Below are 19,148 nucleotides of genomic sequence, written 5' to 3'. Positions count from 1 at the left end.
TTGGGAGCTGAATAGCAGGGAGGAAACAAGCCAACATGATTTCTTCACCTTAAAATGGAATCTTAGGAAGTGAAAGAACTGCATGGCTCTATATGGATAAAAAATGTGGCTTAATGTATTTTAGTCTGACAAGGTATGCTAGTGAAAACCCTGATCCTACAAATGCATGTCAAGTCCTACAAGATCCTACAAGTGCACTGACTTCAGGGATTTAAAATAAGTACCTATGAATGTGTTACCAGTATTATGCTTTCTGCTATGTTTCACAATTAGTACCTTTTATTTTCTACCCTCTACTAAAAACATAAACCATTAATTCCTTTGAACTTGTTAGGACTATCTCTATACTTGAAGTTAAGCAGAATTGATATTAAACATGTTATGATCCACGTCTGATACAAAACAGTTGTTTCCATTCTTGTGCTTCAAGGCATCACAAAATCTGAATGGCAAGTAAACCTGGTATTCTGGCTTATCCAGATGTGCTAATGCTAACAGGTAAACCCACTGAAAGGAAGGAAATGCAGTTGCATAAGCTGGCACTGGGCACTGGTTACTTCTAGCTGAATGCCAGAGGTGCGCCAGCAGTGCTATGGTCACACAATGACAGAATTCAGAAGCTTGGAGACAGTTTGAAGTGTTAGAGGATATGAGAGGTATGTGACGGCTTCATCCACCTACACTGCAAAACCCGAGGAACCCCATCAGTGTTGCCAGATCAAACCAGAATCTAAAAAGCTTGACCAGATCTCATTTGTGCACTTGGCACAAGGGCTGCATTTCAAACCATCTTCCTTTACCTGCCCATTCCTTTAGAAGCGTTTGTTAGCTTGTCTTGGAACTTAATTCAAAATGTTCAGGCCTCAAACCCAGTGTCTAAATGCCCATTAGGTCAATGTGATGAACAAATTTGCATGAGATTCTTGCCAGTCAAAATGGCTCAGCCTTGCTCAGCTCCAACTCCCTCAGTGATATTTCAAACTGAGAGCAGAATCAAGTTTCCAAATTACATTAATAGTCTGGTGTCTGGGAACCGTCAGCACTCCCACTGCAGTAATACCTAAGCATCTTAAAATATTTCATGTCTTGACATCATAATGATGTTTTTACTTAATTGGAAACTGAAGCACAAATTGCTAAGTGATTTGCCCCAGGTCTCACAAAATGGCCTTGGTAGAAAAGAAAATGCCTGAGTAGAACAACGTGAAACAAATGTTTGGGTTTTGGTTCACTGCTTGACCAACAACAAATAAAGGGGGAAATGAGTTAACCAAAACCCATTTCTAAAAATAAATAACTAAATAAAAAGTACAGCCATCATGGGTTTTCCAAACCACTTAGTTTTCTTTTCTGGGGTTTTCTTTCCTTTAAATATCTTCCTTTTTATTATCTGCCTTATTATTAGATCATTTTGTCAGTTTTCAGATCCAGAAACCCACAGGAGATGTAGCTTTGAAAACAGGACTTTTTTTTTTCCCTGTATTTTATTTGTTTGTTTTGGCCTGAACACTCCAGTCCTTCAGTGACTGCTCTTCTGGAGACAAATAATTTGAAGTGAAAAAAGCACTCACTTCGCAAAGCTGTCTGTCCCAATGCCTTGGTCCCACACCACCGCTCTAACGGTGTAGGAACAAGTTCTGCCAGACTGAACCAGAACCAGGCATCCAGCCCACCCCAGGCACCTTCTTGCACAGCTCCCCATTTGGAAAATATCAACACAGTTCCAAAGCCACTCACACTTTTGTCACCCCAATCCACAGACCCTTGACAAGAGGGAATAGCTGACCTAGACAACCACAGGAAGAGTCCCACATCGTTGACTCTGGTAAGGATAGTAATGCCCAAATTGTAGCACTTTGCCCGCTCTTGGGACAGTATGCTCCTGAAAGAGCTGCCACTATGTCCAGGGAAAATTGCCCTGGTTGTCAGATACCTTCCACAGGCTTCCTTTTCCCCAAACTCCTGTCTTTTTCTCGCTCTCTCAAAACTCATCAGATCCTTCAAGAAAGGCACAATGTGACACTGTTAGAAAAGAAGCCAGGAGGCTGGAGGAGGAGCTGCAGATAAAAAAGTAACTTTCTTCTTCAACCCAGAACAAGACAAGCTCACAAAGAGACAGTGTTTCAGAGCCAAGGAGTTATTTCTGAGCCTCCTTGTTTAGTTTGAGGAGCTCAGTTTGGAGACAGCAAGTACAGTTATTTTATCTCCCAGAATCAGTTAACCCTGTATAGGCCTGGCACTTAAAAGTAAAGCATAAGCCACAAATACAGTGTTCTGTAGCTTCACTTTTTCAGTGGCAAAACAGTGCAAAAAACTAATGCAATGAACTAACACTAAGCCTTTTAATATATTGCACCTAAAGTAACAATATCAGGACAATAATATCTTTAAGCTACACATCTATCTTAATGACCAAAAACATTTTCAAAAAAATCACCTCCTCCCCCCTTTTCTCTGTCCTTTGCAGCTTGCTGTGTTTGAGTGATGGAGCTAGGCAGGACAGTTTCATTTCCTGCTGGTTTTAAACAATTTAACATTTTGATTTTAATATAGAAACAAATGGTTGTTGTGGGAGAGTTTCACAATTGTGCAGGCACACTTTAAAATCACTTTAATGCAACCCTCAGTTTACATAATTGATGTGATTTATTTATAAATCATGAAAATATTTTACCTCTTAAACACTTTTTTAAAAGTTTGGCAGCAAACCTATGTCTTCAGCTGAATACAAGGAACAGAATTTAGCACAATCAGCAAACCAGAGGTTTTTTTAATCTACTCACGTGTAAATCCAGAGTGATTTCACCAATGCTAGTGGCGTTCATTTGGATGTACAGCTGTGTAAAATGATAACGGCTCCTATTTTGTTACTCTTGTGTAGGCAATAGCTGAGACATCTTAACTTTCATTGAGACTTTGGCCTAATTTGAATATTTAATTCTATTAATAAAAAGAAAATGTTTCTTGATACAAAATAACCTAGAGAGGAACAGCATCTTGGGACAAATGATTTAAAATTCAGATAATTCAATGTCACCAGTGTTATTACCACAAAGCCCCCAGCTGGGTCCCACTGCATGGTGCAGCTCCCCAGGATGATCCCCACAGCCACCCTGTGCCCTTCCTAGGGCTGGCCCACATCAGGTGCACCCAACAACTGCTGCTGCCTGCCACCCCCCCCTCCATCATTTAACTGACCCCTATACACTGTCCTCCCACCCCAGCTGTAAGATAAGATTCCTTTCACTCCCAGTTAAGCCAATACAATTTTATTTCACGTTAGTTGCAAGCGAGGAGCACCTGCACAGTCAGTTGGCACAGCTGACACACGGTGACAAGATCAAATCTCTGCAGCCTGGCCGCATATCCGAGCCTCTAAATGTTCAGAGCAGGTTATACTGCCTCAGGCTTGGGACATGCTAAGGGTAAAACAGAATGAAACAAAGCATAACAAAACAGCTGCTGCAGGATGATGAGCTATAATAGTCCAGGCACAGAAGCCCTCTTTTAGGACCCTGTTTATAATACAACTGTTGTACTCTTCCCTCACATCTACCACTGCTTTCTCAGCATGGACGTACTGGAGCATGCAAATTGCTGGAGTTAAGAGACTGCAGCACATATTATACACACTGAACCTCCTGTAAAAAGCTGCCTTTTTCAAACGTGGCTTCGTGAGCCATCTGAAGGACCAGCTACCTCGAGGCACGCTGCACACTCTCCTGTCCTGCTGACCACTCAGCCCGGCTTAGCCCTTAAGATTTTGCTTTGCCATGGGCTGCCTGTGTGAGCTTATTCCAGCCCGCCCATGGCCCTGGCCCTAGCCAACAAAAGGGTACAGGCATAACCTGGAGACAGCAGCAGGATCATGCGTGTTTTTAAGGAATAGCTGCAATGAACTGAGTCTTATGTAAACCCGGTTTAAGGGCACTTTGCTTTTTCTATGTCAGGAAAGATCAGGCTCCTGAGTTTCTCAGCCAGGCTGCACGGTTGAAGAAATGCAGGACCCAGAGCATTTGCAGCCCCCTGTAAGAGGTTTTTCAGCATAGCCCCAGGTCAAAATCCAAGTTGTTGGGCAGGGGCTTTCTCAAGTGGAAGGTGATGTGTCTGCTTGCATGAACTCGTTGGGAGAAGGCATCTTTCCCTGCATTGCCTTCACCTGTCCCTCACACCTGGGTCTCTGCGTTGCAGCTCTGGGGAGACTGTTACTAGCGTGACAAGCATGTCCCCTCTGCAGCCCAAGAAGGTAAAGAAGAAGAAAGAGAAAGTGGAGCAGCCGCCTGCCATCCCAGCAAAAGGTATGAAAACAGAGAGGCAGGGGTATTTCAAACCCCAGGCACAGCCACAGAGGAGAGCAGTGTGCGGGATGTCAGGCCTCGGCACTCTGCAACCACCCCGCCTGTGGGCAACGCGTCCGTGGGGGAAGACGTGGCCAGTGCCTGCTGCTGGGACCAGGCCCGCACCCCCGTGGCCTTAGGTATGGAAGGGTTGTCACCCAGTCTAGGCCAGAGGCCTCAGCCCCCTGTAACGGAGGGGAGAGCAGGACCTCTGCCACAACATTCACACTCAAATGGAGGATCAGAGGTAGGCAAGATGAACTCTCACTTTGGTGAGGGAAGCCAGCATATTGCTCTCTTAAAAAGTGGGGGTGCACTTGAGCGGTCAAGCAAGATGAGCAGATAAAGATCAACCTTTTGGGAATCTCATTTTCAAAGAGGATTTGGGTTGCCTCTGGGGTCAATCACACAAAGTCTTGGGTGTGCTTTCTGAGCACTGCCACCAGTGCTGACCCACTGGCAGAGGGGAAGGAAAGGAGCCAAAAGTTTTCTGTGCATCAGATCACAAGCGACCAGTCCTCAAGAGGTGTCTTTGCTCTCTGGCTTCTGCACACAACAGCATGATTTGTATATCAGATTCTTTAATCATGATTTTTTCCGATTCATAAGCCCTATGCTTCATTGTAAAGCAAGTTATCTGAAATACAGTTAAGCTTTATAAAAGTGTAACTACATATATTTATTTACTCCTAATCTGCTATAAATCTGTAATTTATAAATTTCTAATGCATATGTTAAAAATGACAGTGAATTATAATAACATGAAATGACCCCTTAATATTTATTTCCACAGCTCCAATAGCCAATAATTTTCCTAAGCCCAAGCTCTTGAAACCTCAAAGAAAATTGATCCTGGTAAGTAATTTTCTATAACATTTTCTCCATACTATTCTCTCAATATAATTGCCATAATGTTGCCAGAACTCCAGGTTCAGAAGCTATAAATTAGCATAAAAATTACACAAGTGTTTTTTTTTACTGTTGTTGTTTTTTTATAAAGTAATATTTCTTAAAGTGATAAATTGTCTTGGCCCTTTTCATTTGGAGCATTAGGTTACAGTGGATTATGTTTTCCAGCTTTCTTGCAGTCATTGTGTCTACAAATTTAGCCTGCTCTTAAACGAAACCTGCTATTGATTCTCACATGCTGCTGGGAGCTGGCGCTTTGGAAAAAAAACATCCGTTACTGGCAGAAGCACAACCACACCATCACACTGCCTTTGAGACATTTCAGGTCAAAACCAGGGCCCTGATTCCGCCCCACAGTGGTGTAAGTCAGCAATAGCTGAAGTTGCAGGAATGAATATATGTATAGAGCTTGTATGAAAGAAAAGAAAAACTCAGATGTGATTTCTGTTGGATATGAGTTTCTGTTAAAAAACAAAACAAACCCCCAAACCTGTGGGTATTTGCCAGACAGATCAGATAGATGGGCAGATTTTTCTCTGCTTTAGTAACAAAGCAGTACCTGGCCAAGACATCTGGGGTAACAGAGACAGTTTTATACCAACTAACCTCAGCTGCCCTATAACGAGGCTGGCTTGCAGGGCTCCCTGTGCAGTCAATAGGCAGAGGTGAGTCAGAGCAGGAGCCTGATGAGATGCTCCATGTTGCCTTTCGGGGGGATCCTTTCTCCCTTTGCTGGCGATGCAGAGCCCAGGGTGACTAACTCCCTAACTTCGGCACCTGAGTGAAGGTGGCTGTCTAAAGTTAGGCGGTGTGAATAACACAAATGCCTCTGTGATGGCTTCACTTTCAGATGAGGACTGGAACTGGGAACCTTCCCACCAATTGTCAGCAAATGTTCTCTGCTCTTTTAACATGGTCAGGGTACAGCCCAGGGTACTTGGGCACAGTGCCAGGTGGCTCCAGCTCAGCTTAAATCTCGTGTGATGCTGCTTCTTGGGCATGCTGCCCACCTCTCCTCCCTGGTCACACAGGGGTTGTGCCTTGGCCAGCCTCCATTTGTACCAGTAAGGTATCAGTAAAGGAAGAGGTAAAGTTTTAAAAGCCCATGAAAAAAAAAACAAACAAAACTGTGTTAGCCACTGTGTCCCAGCGCATGGCTATGCCAGAGATCCGCTAACCTTCGGCCCTCCTAGGAGAAGCTCTCATCGCTTAAAGCACTCAGACTCTGCCTGCAGGTCAATAAAGCACATCAACACACTGAACTTGAGGTAAATCTGTTTCCAGAAGCTTTTTCTTTCTGGAATAAATCCAGGGATGGGGGCCACAAATAGCTATTTACTCTTCCCTTCCCACCATGGAACCCCAGACAAGGTTCAAGCTCTTTGGAGGAGAGCAGCAATAAACCCTTCTCAAACCCTGAGATCTGCTTTGTTTTCCCTAGCGTGACTGAGCACCCGTGTGCCACCAGCAGCCTCAGTGTTAGTGCCTTGCTGTCAGACTCGAGTCTGGCAGCTGCTTCCATACGTGGCTCTTTTCCCTTTCACACGTTACCTTGGAGTGCACCTGAAGAAACATCACAGCCTGCAGAAAACACACAATCTATGGGTGAGAGTTAGCTTTTAGTTGAAAAATAATTCAACAAATGTTGTCCAAGGGATTTTCAAGACACAAACTCACCTAGCGGTACTTAAAAGGCAGAAAACTAAACCCAAGGCAGTCCACAAGGCACATTCAGAAGCTGAGCAGGACACTCCCCAGAGCTGTTTCCCATTTCTCTTGCCTCTCTCCACAACCCATTTTTTAAACCCCCATGTTTTAGTATTCTCAGGGAAAAAAAAAAAAATCATTCTTTTCTCTTTTAAATTTTCTTTTAGTGAGAAACCTAAACTAACTGAAGTAAAAAAAAAATTCAACAAAGATATGAAATGGTAACAATTACAGAATTCAAATTCATCAAAATGGAACATTTTGTTGGTTTCAGCATGTCTCCTCATTTTCTTAATTCACAAAAATTTCTCAGATTTAAAATTTTCAATCTGCTTTGGGGCAAGAAAAAATGTTATCGCCACCCTGCCAACTTTCTGCAGGATAAGAGATTTTTTTTCTTTTCAACTGCAATTATTTCAGAGTTGCTGTCTGCACTAGTTTTTTTTTTACAGAGTTTACATAGTTGCTAGGTAATAGCCCTTGGAAAGCCAGACTCAAATTGCTGAGTATCTGGACTTCTTCTGCAGCTTCCCATTGCAATCCAAAGAAGATACCACACTAGGAGAATATTCTAGAAAACCTAAGCAAACAAGCTTGATTATAAGGGAACATTACAAAATAATTCCAGTGTTTTGGGAAAATTTTTGTAATAACCTAAATACCAGCAAAATTATTTCCAGAGGACATGTGCTTCTGGTTTCCTGAAAGATGTTTATAATAAGCTAGAGAATTTCTTTTGTTGTTAACATGCTAGAGTGGATTGCAGTATAATTTTACAAGAATACAATAACCTGGATAAAATATGGACATAATCTCAATGAAAATTAAAAAAAAGAGAAAGCCTAATATCATGTTCAGTTGCACAGCCTTGAGTAAAGTCTTTTAAAAACTCCGCTTATGTCATATTGCTTTTGCTTTAGCCAGAACAAGAATTCTATGCTCCCCTTGTTGCAAAAATATTCCCCATCAGTGTCATTCTCTATTAGCATCAATGAGAAATGTGTACAGATCAAAGGAAATAGAGATGCTGAAATGCAAAAAGGGATGGTTTTTATAGCATGTAAGAAGCACAGAGAGTCATTAGGAAGACGAAAATTCTAGGGGCTCACAAATCTGTCTCTCTAAGGGCTGTTCCACCACAGCCTTAAGTACTTAGCCCTTTGAGTTGGTAGAGACAAATCTTATACTTCTTCAAACGAATTTTCTGGTAAGCCTTTCATTGCCTCCTAGAGATTCATTGTCATAGTCCAAGAGTTTTAGGTGCAGAACATCTAAATGAAAAGGTTTCAGTGTCTTCATGAAGGTTTGCATCACCAAACTTTTAGAAGATCTTGTGTGGAGCTAGTGGAAATAATTTGATTTCAAGTCAGACCATATTCTGCAATCTTTACGTATGCAAAATTTTTGTTGACTTCATCATCTTCACATTAAACTTTAAGGGAAAGACTACCTGCACAGATAAGGCAGGATACAGGGAATCTTCCTGATTCTGCCTCTGACTTTTGCGGCCTCTGCCAAGTCAGAAATCATCCCACTTTGAAATCAGATAAATGCATCCCATATTATAAATGATCCCCTTGGGTCTAGTTCTTTCAACGTGTTGTAAATGTAAAGCACACAGTACATACAATTTGGCTTCAGCAGCTCCTGCATTGACGAATCTCCTTACCAGAGCGTATCTGGTTTCTCCTGTTACCCAGCACAGAATATGCATTGGTCCTGTGTGATTTCTGGATCAGAGGTTTTCCAGAGACCATATTGGAGCTATTTCTGAGAAGCATCCCACTACCCACAGCTCATGCATGACAGACAGCACTGTTTGTCTCAGCATGGTTTGGATCACTGGAGGCCTGGTGCTACATGATTGCTGAGATTTTCTTTTGATGATGACTATGTAAAAGCTACTTGAGAAACTGGAAGAGCTTATGGTTATCTAAGATTGAGGGAAATTTCTGGAAGTCATTTTGGTGACAGCTCAGAGATCTGGATTCCCAGCTTTTACAGATGTATCAGAAATGAAACACTCAGATTTTTTCTTTTTTTTTTTTTCTCTCTCTCTCTTCCCCACCCACCCCAGCTTTGAAAAATCCCATCCTTATTTATCATTATAGGCTAAGTGCTGACAATGTGCTGAGTGCCAGCCAGTGCATGTCAGGACAGTCCCTGCACTGGAAGCGCTTACTCAGCAGAAAAGCGTGTGAAAGCCTGGGATCTGCAAGCATTCAACCAAAGCACAGCTGTCCTGTGTCTGTGAGGCAGAAGGGTGTTGTTTTGAGCAGGAGCTTGACGGGTGTTTGACACTTGTGGAACTGAGAAAGACATGATTTGGTCTCTTCTGCATGTATTCAGCAAAATTAAGCTTATTTCATGTTTAGCTCATTGTTCTACATCAGTGTATACTCCTGAATCAAGCAATGAAGAAGGGTGCTCCTAGAGCTGCCCAGAAGCTGAAGTTTCCTTCATCAGAAAAATCGTTTCAACATTTAGGTTTCAGGAGTACAAATAAGCAAGCAGACCCACTGTATACCAGAACCAGTGACTTAGAGTCCTTCTGGGGAAGGGTCTAGATGTGCAAGTGAATGATCTCTTTTTCATCTTACAATTAAGTACTACATCATTCAAGCCAGTCTTATACCTATTCACCAAGCTATCTAGCCAGGAAAGGTAGGCTAGTCAGCTTTTTGCATGACTAGTAGAATTCCTGAATAGTCTTAACATGCAGGTACCACTCCACTGTCCCTTTCCTTAAGAAAAACAAAGAAAGTGAAATACTGTTCAGTAACCTCATATATTTCAGATCTGAGAACAATCGGGTCTCCTTTTCGCCTGCATGATTTTAAATTAAAAGCTATGCCACCCTCTGTTAGAAGAGTTGTTTTCTCCACAACATGTAACAATCTGTGATTTAAGTCCTCAATTTCTCAAGGCATTATTGATCTCCACAGACTTCAAGTAACATTTTACATATGATATACAAAGAAGAATTGAACTTTTTTTTCTTGACTCCCTGCGATTCTTGAATATTTTCATCCAGTCCACATAATTCTTTTCTCTGTCAGATAAATAATCCTTTTTTATCAGTCTTTCATTAGGATGTGAGAAGTCCTTAGGAATATTTCTTCACGAATATCATTTACACATTCAAGTTGAAACTCAGAATACAACATATTCAAAACATCTGAGTTATGCCTGCTTTCACATTCAGATCCTGCATTGCTATCTTCAGCCCCAAGAAGGAACAGTTTGTGTAAATACAGAAAAGCTCTTGCTTGAATTGAGCCAAGGATTGTGTATTTACAAAGTCCCACAGCAGATGATTTTTGTGCGATAACACCTTTGGAGTAAAAAATGTGTCTCACTAGAAAACTAAAGTCCTTGAACCTTTCTGAAGGATAAAGAGAAATAATCCTGATTTCCAGCAATGTTGGTTTGGTTCAGAATCTAGGAGTAATTCTGCAGCTGTAAAAGGAATAAAGCATTAACAAAGGGACTATTCTGCAAAAGCTGTTAAAACAGGCTGGACAAACTTCTGCTAGGTACATTTAATTCTGTTAATGAAGAAAGATGGACTGACTAACTCCATATAAACACTACCAGCTCTATATTTATGGGATTCTGTTTCTTTAAAATAAAATGATTCAATGGGCCTTAGTGAATCACCTTTGTCTTTGTCCCTGATGTTGTTATCGTAACTTCTATGGGATTTAAAAGCAAAATTTAGATGCAGTGCTGAAAGAGGGTTCACAAATCGACACAGACATTGTTTCCAGTGATGAAGCCTCTTCTAGGGATTAAAAACCAGACATCTTAGTGGAAAGAAACTATCCTTTTTAACTGATAGTACCACCAAAAATCATACTTCCTACTCCACGATTTTCCAATGTCATATTTTTCAGCCTTGGCACAGAGAGCACAATGGCTCTGTTGATATTCCAGAGCTCTTACTAGCCAGCAGTTGCATTTCTGAGGAATAATTCATCTTGCAGATCTAGCTTCGGTTTTTCGCAAAAGTCTGCAGAAGTCATTTTGAAGTCCCTCTCTTCCAAAGCTAGCCCCTGTTCCTTAGGCAGCACATAGTTCTCTCCCATCAGGGTATTCCCACAGAGAGCAGCAACAGTCTGCCCCGATGCCTGAGCCCACCCCGTTGGCCTGCAGAGTTCTGCCTGGGCACGGTCTGATTCTGTGTGCTCAGGCGTTCCCGAGCCGTGCCATCAGGACAGTATCAGCGCTTTCCCTGGGGAGCGATGTGCAGAGCATGAATACAAAACACAGTGTCTCAGATATGAAAAGGAAAAGGCCCAAACTCTGAGTTTGGACTATGCAAAAGAAAGGGAGAGGAAAAATGGTAGTTGCAGCATGTTGTTGCTAAGAGAGACCTACATCGTGTCACTGCAGCGGGCTGTGGAGTAACCTGGAGAAAGGCACAATTGCTAGAGACTGTGCCAAACAAACCTCACCACCACCTCTTGACTCCATACTTTTCCCGTTTGCGTTTCTTGCAGCGTGCACCCAACAGCAGTGTGGCTAGCCCATAGGCGACAATTTCCCCTGTACCGGTATTCAGAGCAGCAAACATGCATAATTGGCAAGGCTTGACCTAATCCATTCACCCACAAACACGGGACCTGGCAGTGAGGGTAGGATTTCATTTTTAATGTTTCTGCAGGAATTCTGCAGGAATTGTTAAACTCTTGACTGGAACTTTCTTGAAATATGCCTGTTAAACCCCAAAAACGTAAAAGGTGACAAGTCAATTTGGTCTATAAGTGTAATTTTCTTACTCTCATCCCTAATTAAAGTCATTCTGCATCATATCCCAAACAACTCCATCACGTGCAATCATATAGACACTGAATTCCAAGGCAAATATCTGCAGCAGTAGTCAATTAAGTATTTAAGACTGAAGTGAATAGGCAAGCGAGCCCTTGTCTGCTTATTTTGATAGTAAGCTAGAATCAGGGGATTATTATTTTTTTTAAATTAGAAACTCACATTCATTTTGTCATTTTCACAATAACTGTTGAGGTCATGGAAGAGCAAAGACTACAGCAATCCATGAGTGAAAGCTGGCAGCAGTTGTTTTTCCAGACAAGTTAAAATTATGAGGTTATTATTTGCTTGTTTTATCTATACCTATTTACAAATGTGGATAGAAGTGGTTTTAGTTAAAACTTAAAAACTTTCAGTCTGACAGTTCTCACAGTAAACATCCTCGATGCTGCCAAGAAACAACCCAGCTAAGCCAAGGAAGAGCAAAATTGACATTCCTGGTAATTATGACATAAAAATCAGAGTAATTTTCATTAAAATCTCAACCCTTCCAGGTCTTTTCTAACACATTTATATACTGGACAAACCCAATAAAAACAAAACTGAGTATACACACATTTAAGTTTCTTTTAGATATTCTCGTGATAGACTTTGCAGATTGTTTTTTGAGAAAATGTTCCTATAACTGAATTATTTCACACAGTTGCCCAAGGGAAGCCCTGTGACTGGAATAAACTAAAATTAAACTGGAAGAGATCTGGAAGAAGAATCATTTTGCATTTGCCAGAAGATACACTGGAAAATGATGACTCTTCCTAATTTATATTTCTTCAAAGGGTATGATCCCAAGACAAGATGAAAACAGATGCACAAGATAGAAGTCTACATCTAGAAATGCCACTTTGGAAAAGAACTCTATTTGAATAAATCATTTCCATATAATTTAAGAACAATGATGTAATTTTTCAGGAAACGACACTGTAGCCATAGAAATCCCAATGACCCCCTAGATGAAGAGCTGGGATGGAAAGAAAGAGGCGAACAGCCAGTCATTTGCTGTCTCTTCCTCTTCTGTCCTAGTATCAGTCCCACCTCTAAGATCAGTTATTAAAGTCACCCTGTTGTTCTAAAAAGGAGGTGGTGGCAGGATTCCAGGCTGACATTGCCAAAATGGTATCCAATCCAAATGAGAGATGAAATCATAGAATTAGTTTTCTTTCCCTGCCTGTTCAAAAAAATTGTTTTTGGACAAACAAACTATCAAAATTAAATTAAACATATGGTTGATAAATGAAGTACAGAAAAGCGCACGAAAAAACAACCCTGGCTACCATACGTACTTTATAGTAGTGTTGGCTTCCATGCACTGTTATTACACATCCTTCGCTGAAAACTGTATACCCTTCACAATTTTGAACCTCCTGTGTGTTTCCTCATATTTTCAATCAAATTATTACATACTAGAAATATGCATAAGGGAAATTATTCTACACATTTTATGGTGTGCTGTTGCTTGTAGCAGTAATTGAAGTACCTTTTCCACTTATGAAAGTACTAATTTTATTTGGTTTTATTGCTTTTCTAGATGCAATTATTTATTTAGTGTGTTTTGGTTTTATTAAATTATGTTTACTATAGGAACATCATAAAAATGTATGAAAACAACACATCAGCCACTACTGCCCAATGACCTGTTTTGGGGAATCTAGTGTTATTTTTCATATCCAAACATAAATAGAATAAAGTAAGAATAAAGAGATAATCTACACTGGAAAACAATGCAATTTTGAGTTAACACAATAAAACACCTGGCCAATATGATTTCATAAATCTTAGTTCTAAAATTTACATGAGCTGGGCGTTGAGGTGGCTATTTTAGGATGTGACATTTTCTAAATGGAAACATAATATGAAATGCAATTAAACAGCAAAGAAGAAAGCATATACAGATTTAGCATGCCCTGAGCAACTGATTTCTACAGAACAATGAAAATAGTTCTACTTCAAAAGGTGTACTGGGTCAGTCCTAGGAAATGTGGAGTTTTACTCTGGCAGTGATCAATAGTTGTTTGGAAAGTTTTATCAGATATGTTTTTAGGATGCTTTTTGTGTGCATCATATCATGATGTTCAGGGGCTGAGATGACTTCCACTAAAGTCAGTAGTAAAACTACTGTTACCTTCAAATAGAGGCTAGATCTGCTATCTCACACTGAGAATAAAATCTTCAGTATTTGCTGTTTTTATTGCAATGTCCAGCATCAACTTAGCTTCTACATTTAGCTGGCATACTTCCTACTGGAAAGATAGGTAGATATAGCTTTGAAGTCTTAAAAGGAATCTTTAACATATCAAAAAGGCAAAACCAAATGCCTAGATACTTTCAGGATATAAAGAAGAGAGATGTAAAAAAAATAATTAATCGGAGCAGCTGACAGATTTTCTCTAACTTTTTATTTTAACTCTAAGCCAGGATAGCATGGATGTCTTTCTATATGTGTTTTAGTTCACTCCGATTATTTGAACAAAGAAATGTGACTTTCTTTCTGTGTTACATATGAGATCAGGTTGCAGTCTACAGGAAGTCTTTTTACATCATAACAGCAGAGAAATCCACAAAAACAGGAAGTTTTGTGTGGTTAACAGTGGAGCATTTAGTAGTGAATGAGGACCAGAAGCGGAGAGCAAATAGGACTACCCATGCAAGGTGGGGAAGACAATGTGAAGAATTGCATAGATTACAGTCCTGCAGACACAGAGCCCTGCAGATGGTCTTTACTCACATGTACAATCAGCTGACTTCAGTGATACTCCTTGCAGCAGCAGCTGCACAAAGTATTTCAGGATCAGATCTACATAGAAGAAATAAGATTAAATTCATGCTGGAAAATTGTAAGCTGATCCACCCAGAGGGAAACAATCTGAAATGTAGAGAGTCAGCAACCGTCAAGGCAAAATGAAAGGATTCCAGAAAAGTGCAAAAGACAGGAAGCAGGGGAGCACAGGGACTGATTTCAGAGGATATTAGATGTTTATCTTTTTAGCCAGAAGACAATATAATAATTACTCAAGCACATTTCAAGGAAACAGAAATCATTTATGTTAAATCAGAAAGGAATAAATAGCGGTAAATGAAACTTAAGGAAACTTGCCATTGGAAAATACTTTTTTTTTTTTTCATTATAAGGCTTAAATACTGTACGGAAACCTTGGTTTATGAACTTTGAGTTAGTTTTCAATTTACAACTGGCAAAGCCTTTCTTGGTCTTAGAAATGCAAACTTTTCTATAAGGTAGAACTTTGTGACTACAACAAATTGCATGGCTGATTTTTTTGTATATATGTATTTTGAAATAGTCCATTTTAGTCTTAAATTTGAGGACAACAGAGCCACAGCAATTTACGAAAGTGAAGAAATCCCCCTGGAATGACAGTAACAACTCAACCCATTTTTTTTGCCACCTTATGCAGAACATTAACACACTTTTTCTGTTAAGAAACATAATGAGAGGTACTGTGACTGTCAGTGATTAAAGATGTAATTGGCAAGCAAACCTGGCACATATGTTTCAAATTGTGGAATTTGTGAATAGTTAAAATTAAATTGGGAAATGTAAGATAAAAGTGACCAAACATGTTGCTAATAGACATCTTTCAAATGTGCACTATTTGAACTGTCAAATTAAAGCAATCAATGTTTAAGAAACAAGGAGAAATTGGACATGAAGCTAAAAATCCTATCTCCTATTTCCTTAAATGTTTCCTTTTTAAAAAATATTTTTATTTCATCATATTTGAACTAACTTTGGTGCAGAGTAAGCTTATTATGAGCAGAGTAGAACTAGCATGTGTGAGAGAAGAAATACACCCCATTCTATAGAATATTTGAAGTGACTTTTACATTCAACGATAATGACATTGTAACTGTAATTTGTTGTTTGTTTCCTAGCCAAAAATTGCAGAGGAGAATTTAACATACGCTGAACTTGAACTTATGAAGCCAATTCAGGAAGCCAAAGGCATTCCCAGTACGACAGTCTACGCACAGATACTCTTTGAGGAGAACAAGCTGTAACAGTTCATGCCTGTATAAATGTCCTTTGTGTTCTATTTAATTCTTGCTGTGCTGTTTATTTATAAAGATCATACAAATGTCCATATTTTTTTATTGCCGTTCATGTGCTTCTATGAGACTTTTATACAAAATGTAGTTGAAAGTAATCATAGAAAAAGCAGCTGGTCTACAAGTGACACCCAGAGACACCCCACCCCTGTAGTGTTTGCCCTTCCTCTCCCCCATTGAAAAGGGAACTAAGTTCCACATGGGGCATTTTCAATGCTAATCATTATTCCTTCTTTGACACTAATGCAACAAGTCCAGCTGCAAACATGGACATCTGAGCAAGCCTCAGAAGGACTAGTGGCAGGATCCATGCACATCAACCTGCTTCTCAAGATGAGGACCATTCATCAGGAAATTCATCAAATTGCTGCTGTTTATCCCATAAAAAATAATAATTCAGTAAAGCTGTGACTTTTTTTTTTCACAGTAAAAGGAAAGCTAGAATTACTTTTTCTGCCTTCTATCCCCCCAAAATAGTTATCAAAAGGTTTGGTTTCTATATTTTCTTTCTAAATGACATTGCATTTAACAACTTACATTACCTTTAATAAAGCCTTCCTTCAGTGCTTAAAATCAAACACTTCAAAATAATCCAAAGGAAACATTCCTAGGTAAACCATATCAATTTGAGGAAGAATATTTATAGCTTGGGAACATTTTCCAGGATTTGATGTTTTTTTTTAAGTTCTGGTTGGGGATAGGAAAAACTTGATAGCAAGAGACTTCCACAGAACTGGGACGCTTTTTGGCCTTGCTCTAGACTGGTGCTTCTAAACCTGCAAAAGAGTCCTCCTGTGGCCTACCTTAGTGAGCTGCTATGATGTGAAGTGACATGGAGGAAAAATCACAGAGCATCTCCTTTAGTATGGAGCAGACTCTGTAACACCCTGCTCACTTATCTTGGAGCTGTTTCTTTCGAAAGGCCAGGGCTTGGGAGATAGGGAACTGAGTCTACCGTGAGAGCACAAGATACTCTTCCTCTCGCTTCCCCTCTTGTTAACTGAGAAGGGATTTTTCCTTTTCCCATGATACACATTCATGAAAATGGGATGTTCTCTGGCATCCCAGGCACATCAGCCATGAAGGATAGCTGGATTGGTATTTTCAAGCTCCTAAATTTGCAATGCCCAATTTCCACTCAAGGTCAGGGATTGGACACCCAACGCCTTTCAGCCCTCGGGAAGCTTTAGCCCTTGAGTAACCACAGAGTTAATGGGGGAAAGAGAAAAGCACGGGCTCTTTATCTTACTATCAGCTCCTCAAGATCTGATGTTCAGCATGTGCCGAGCCCCTTGACAGGCCACAGATTCAGCAGCATAAGTGTGGGTTTTGGAATAGTGCTTGCAGCCCTTGCATTTTGAAAATCTTAATCAAGGTGATCCAAGTAGGTTCCTCCTTCACAGGTCAAGCTATTTAGCGATACAGCAACTTCATTCCAGGGCTCAGAGCACAGCTAGGAACCCTTACAGTAGCGCTCATGATGCTACTCTCAATTAGCATGTGAGAGCAGAGGGCAGCAGTAGCAATGCAGGAAGGGGGACACATGACAAAGGGACAGAGCACACCCCTGCCTTTTGGAGGGTTCCCCCAGAGTAAGCAAATCTCTATAAACTGCTTTTTAACTTTTCTTGAATGGAGGTGCAGATTACGTGGCATATATAAAAAGTTACCTTGCAGTCAGGGTGGGTAGATATAAAACGTAGTCATTTGCTTCCATGCTAGTTAAAAACATCTTCTATAAAAGAAGAATTTAAGAAAGGCTTGGCAGGCTGGCCATTATGCATAGTACTAATTCCATTCTTACCTCCTCATCAAAGCAGTTCTTTCCAAACTAAAGCCAGTTTTTATCAATAGGTTTGTTGCTAGTAATTATTTGCATTTTAAATATTTGGGTTTGTTTCACCTTCTCATTATCCCAGGAGTTTAATCACCCAACAAAATGGCATAATGTCTTTCCTTATTCTCTGATGAGCTCTCACTGGCAAGAGGAATCAACTCATTGACCAAAAAATTGGTGCTAAAAAGTCATCAAACATTCAGGGACCAGACAGAGTTTGACTGAATATTCAGAGAAAACAGCATCTGTTAGGTAGACAGCTATAAGGAAGAACTTAGAAAGGTATAGAACTTATTAGGAATTCCTTTGGAATTAAAAATACAACCCTAACACCTTAATAATTTGATCACTTAGTTGTAAAAACTTTTTAAAGTTTGGTAATATGAACATTGCTTTTACATACAACTGGCCAATATGCCCATTGTTCAGAAAAGTCCACTACTGTATGTTTATAGCCAGTATTTTAATGAATACTATTCTTTGTGTATTAATATTTTATATATTCTTGTTTATGCTTCATATCTAATTCCCCGTAATAATAGTTAATTTAACTAAATAAATTACCTTTTTTGCTGAGATAAGTTCTCTCAGTCTTTGTAGGATTTATTGCTTGCTAGAGAATGATACGAAGACATGTTTTCATCTCATACTTGACATTTAGACAATCCAAGGAGATGGTAATTGACTTTTTCATTCTGCAGAAAATCCCAAGATTTTAAAAAGTTTGTGACTGACTTCAGATGACAACAGAATCCAGAAAGGCAACAGACCATCCAGGTGAAAGGAGGGTCATATTGTTGGAGAAAGTAAAACATCATCCTGTCCCTTAAAATTAATTGTACACCTTTAAGTTTAAAACCAACTCACTTGAAAGAATACAGAGAAGAAAGTTTCACCAAGTGTAACGGGCTTTAATGGAAGAAATGTAGAATGAGTTGGGTTTAGCTCCTTTTAGCAGGAAACACAAGGCAGAATTCACTCTGGCCTAACTCCCTCTGGCTATAGCAGAACAGCAGCAGAGCTGAATGTGGTCCACTGCTCTTTTATGACAGGAGCTTCCATGAAGACTCTTAATACCATATTTAGTAACAATTGGAGTCTGCTGAGTCACACAATTTTGGTTACTCCTTCTGTTGTCATTGGTAAAACATGGCCCAGTGCTGAAATTTTAACAAATACAGCTCTATTAGCTTCACACAGACTTAGTGTAAGATTGTTAAACGTTAATGTACTGCACCCTATAGCTTTAAACAGAATTAGAGATGTTTACAGCTTTGGTTAAATGCACCTTGTTCCTCCACATTAAATTTTATTGCCAGAATTCTCCATCAGCAAATAGGAGTAAATCATATTAGTGTCGCAGGCTGCGTGGGGGTTGATTCTGCAGCCCAGGGAAGGGGTGTTTTATCACTCTTTATTACAACTTTCTAATTGGTAGGTGTGGCTGGAATGTTATATCTGTAATT

The 19,148-nt window shown here is 39.9% G+C and overlaps 2 protein-coding genes across 5 annotated transcripts in view; one reads left to right on the top strand and one right to left on the bottom strand.

The window, feature by feature from the left end:
• Positions 1-3,158, bottom strand: part of LOC308197073 (cardiac-enriched FHL2-interacting protein) — a 114,743-nt gene extending 111,585 nt beyond the window's left edge. The window contains exons 1-2 of one of the 2 annotated variants that reach the window (XR_013952563.1): positions 3,050-3,158; positions 2,784-2,940 (exon numbers count right to left, since the gene is read on the bottom strand). The gene's annotated coding sequence lies outside the window, so the exon portion shown is untranslated. Of the gene's footprint in view, positions 1-2,783; positions 2,941-3,049 lie in introns of those variants that run through there. The other variant, XR_013952564.1, reaches the window with a different exon arrangement.
• VSTM4 (V-set and transmembrane domain containing 4) overlaps positions 1-18,259 on the top strand; it is a 36,702-nt gene extending 18,443 nt beyond the window's left edge. Inside the window, exons 6-8 of one of the 3 annotated variants that reach the window (XM_080597011.1) lie at positions 4,192-4,298; positions 5,131-5,192; positions 15,672-18,259. In XM_080597011.1, the coding sequence (XP_080453137.1) occupies positions 4,192-4,298; positions 5,131-5,192; positions 15,672-15,797 (295 nt within the window). In that variant the 3' untranslated portion in view covers positions 15,798-18,259. The other 2 variants (XM_080597013.1, XM_080597012.1) reach the window with 2 other exon arrangements.
• Positions 18,260-19,148: the final 889 nt, after the last annotated feature.

The sequence above is a fragment of the Anser brachyrhynchus genome (genome assembly GCF_964034855.1).
Source record: "Anser brachyrhynchus genome assembly, chromosome: 6".
NCBI lineage: Eukaryota > Metazoa > Chordata > Aves > Anseriformes > Anatidae > Anser > Anser brachyrhynchus.
This window is presented reverse-complemented; position numbering and strand designations above follow the sequence as displayed.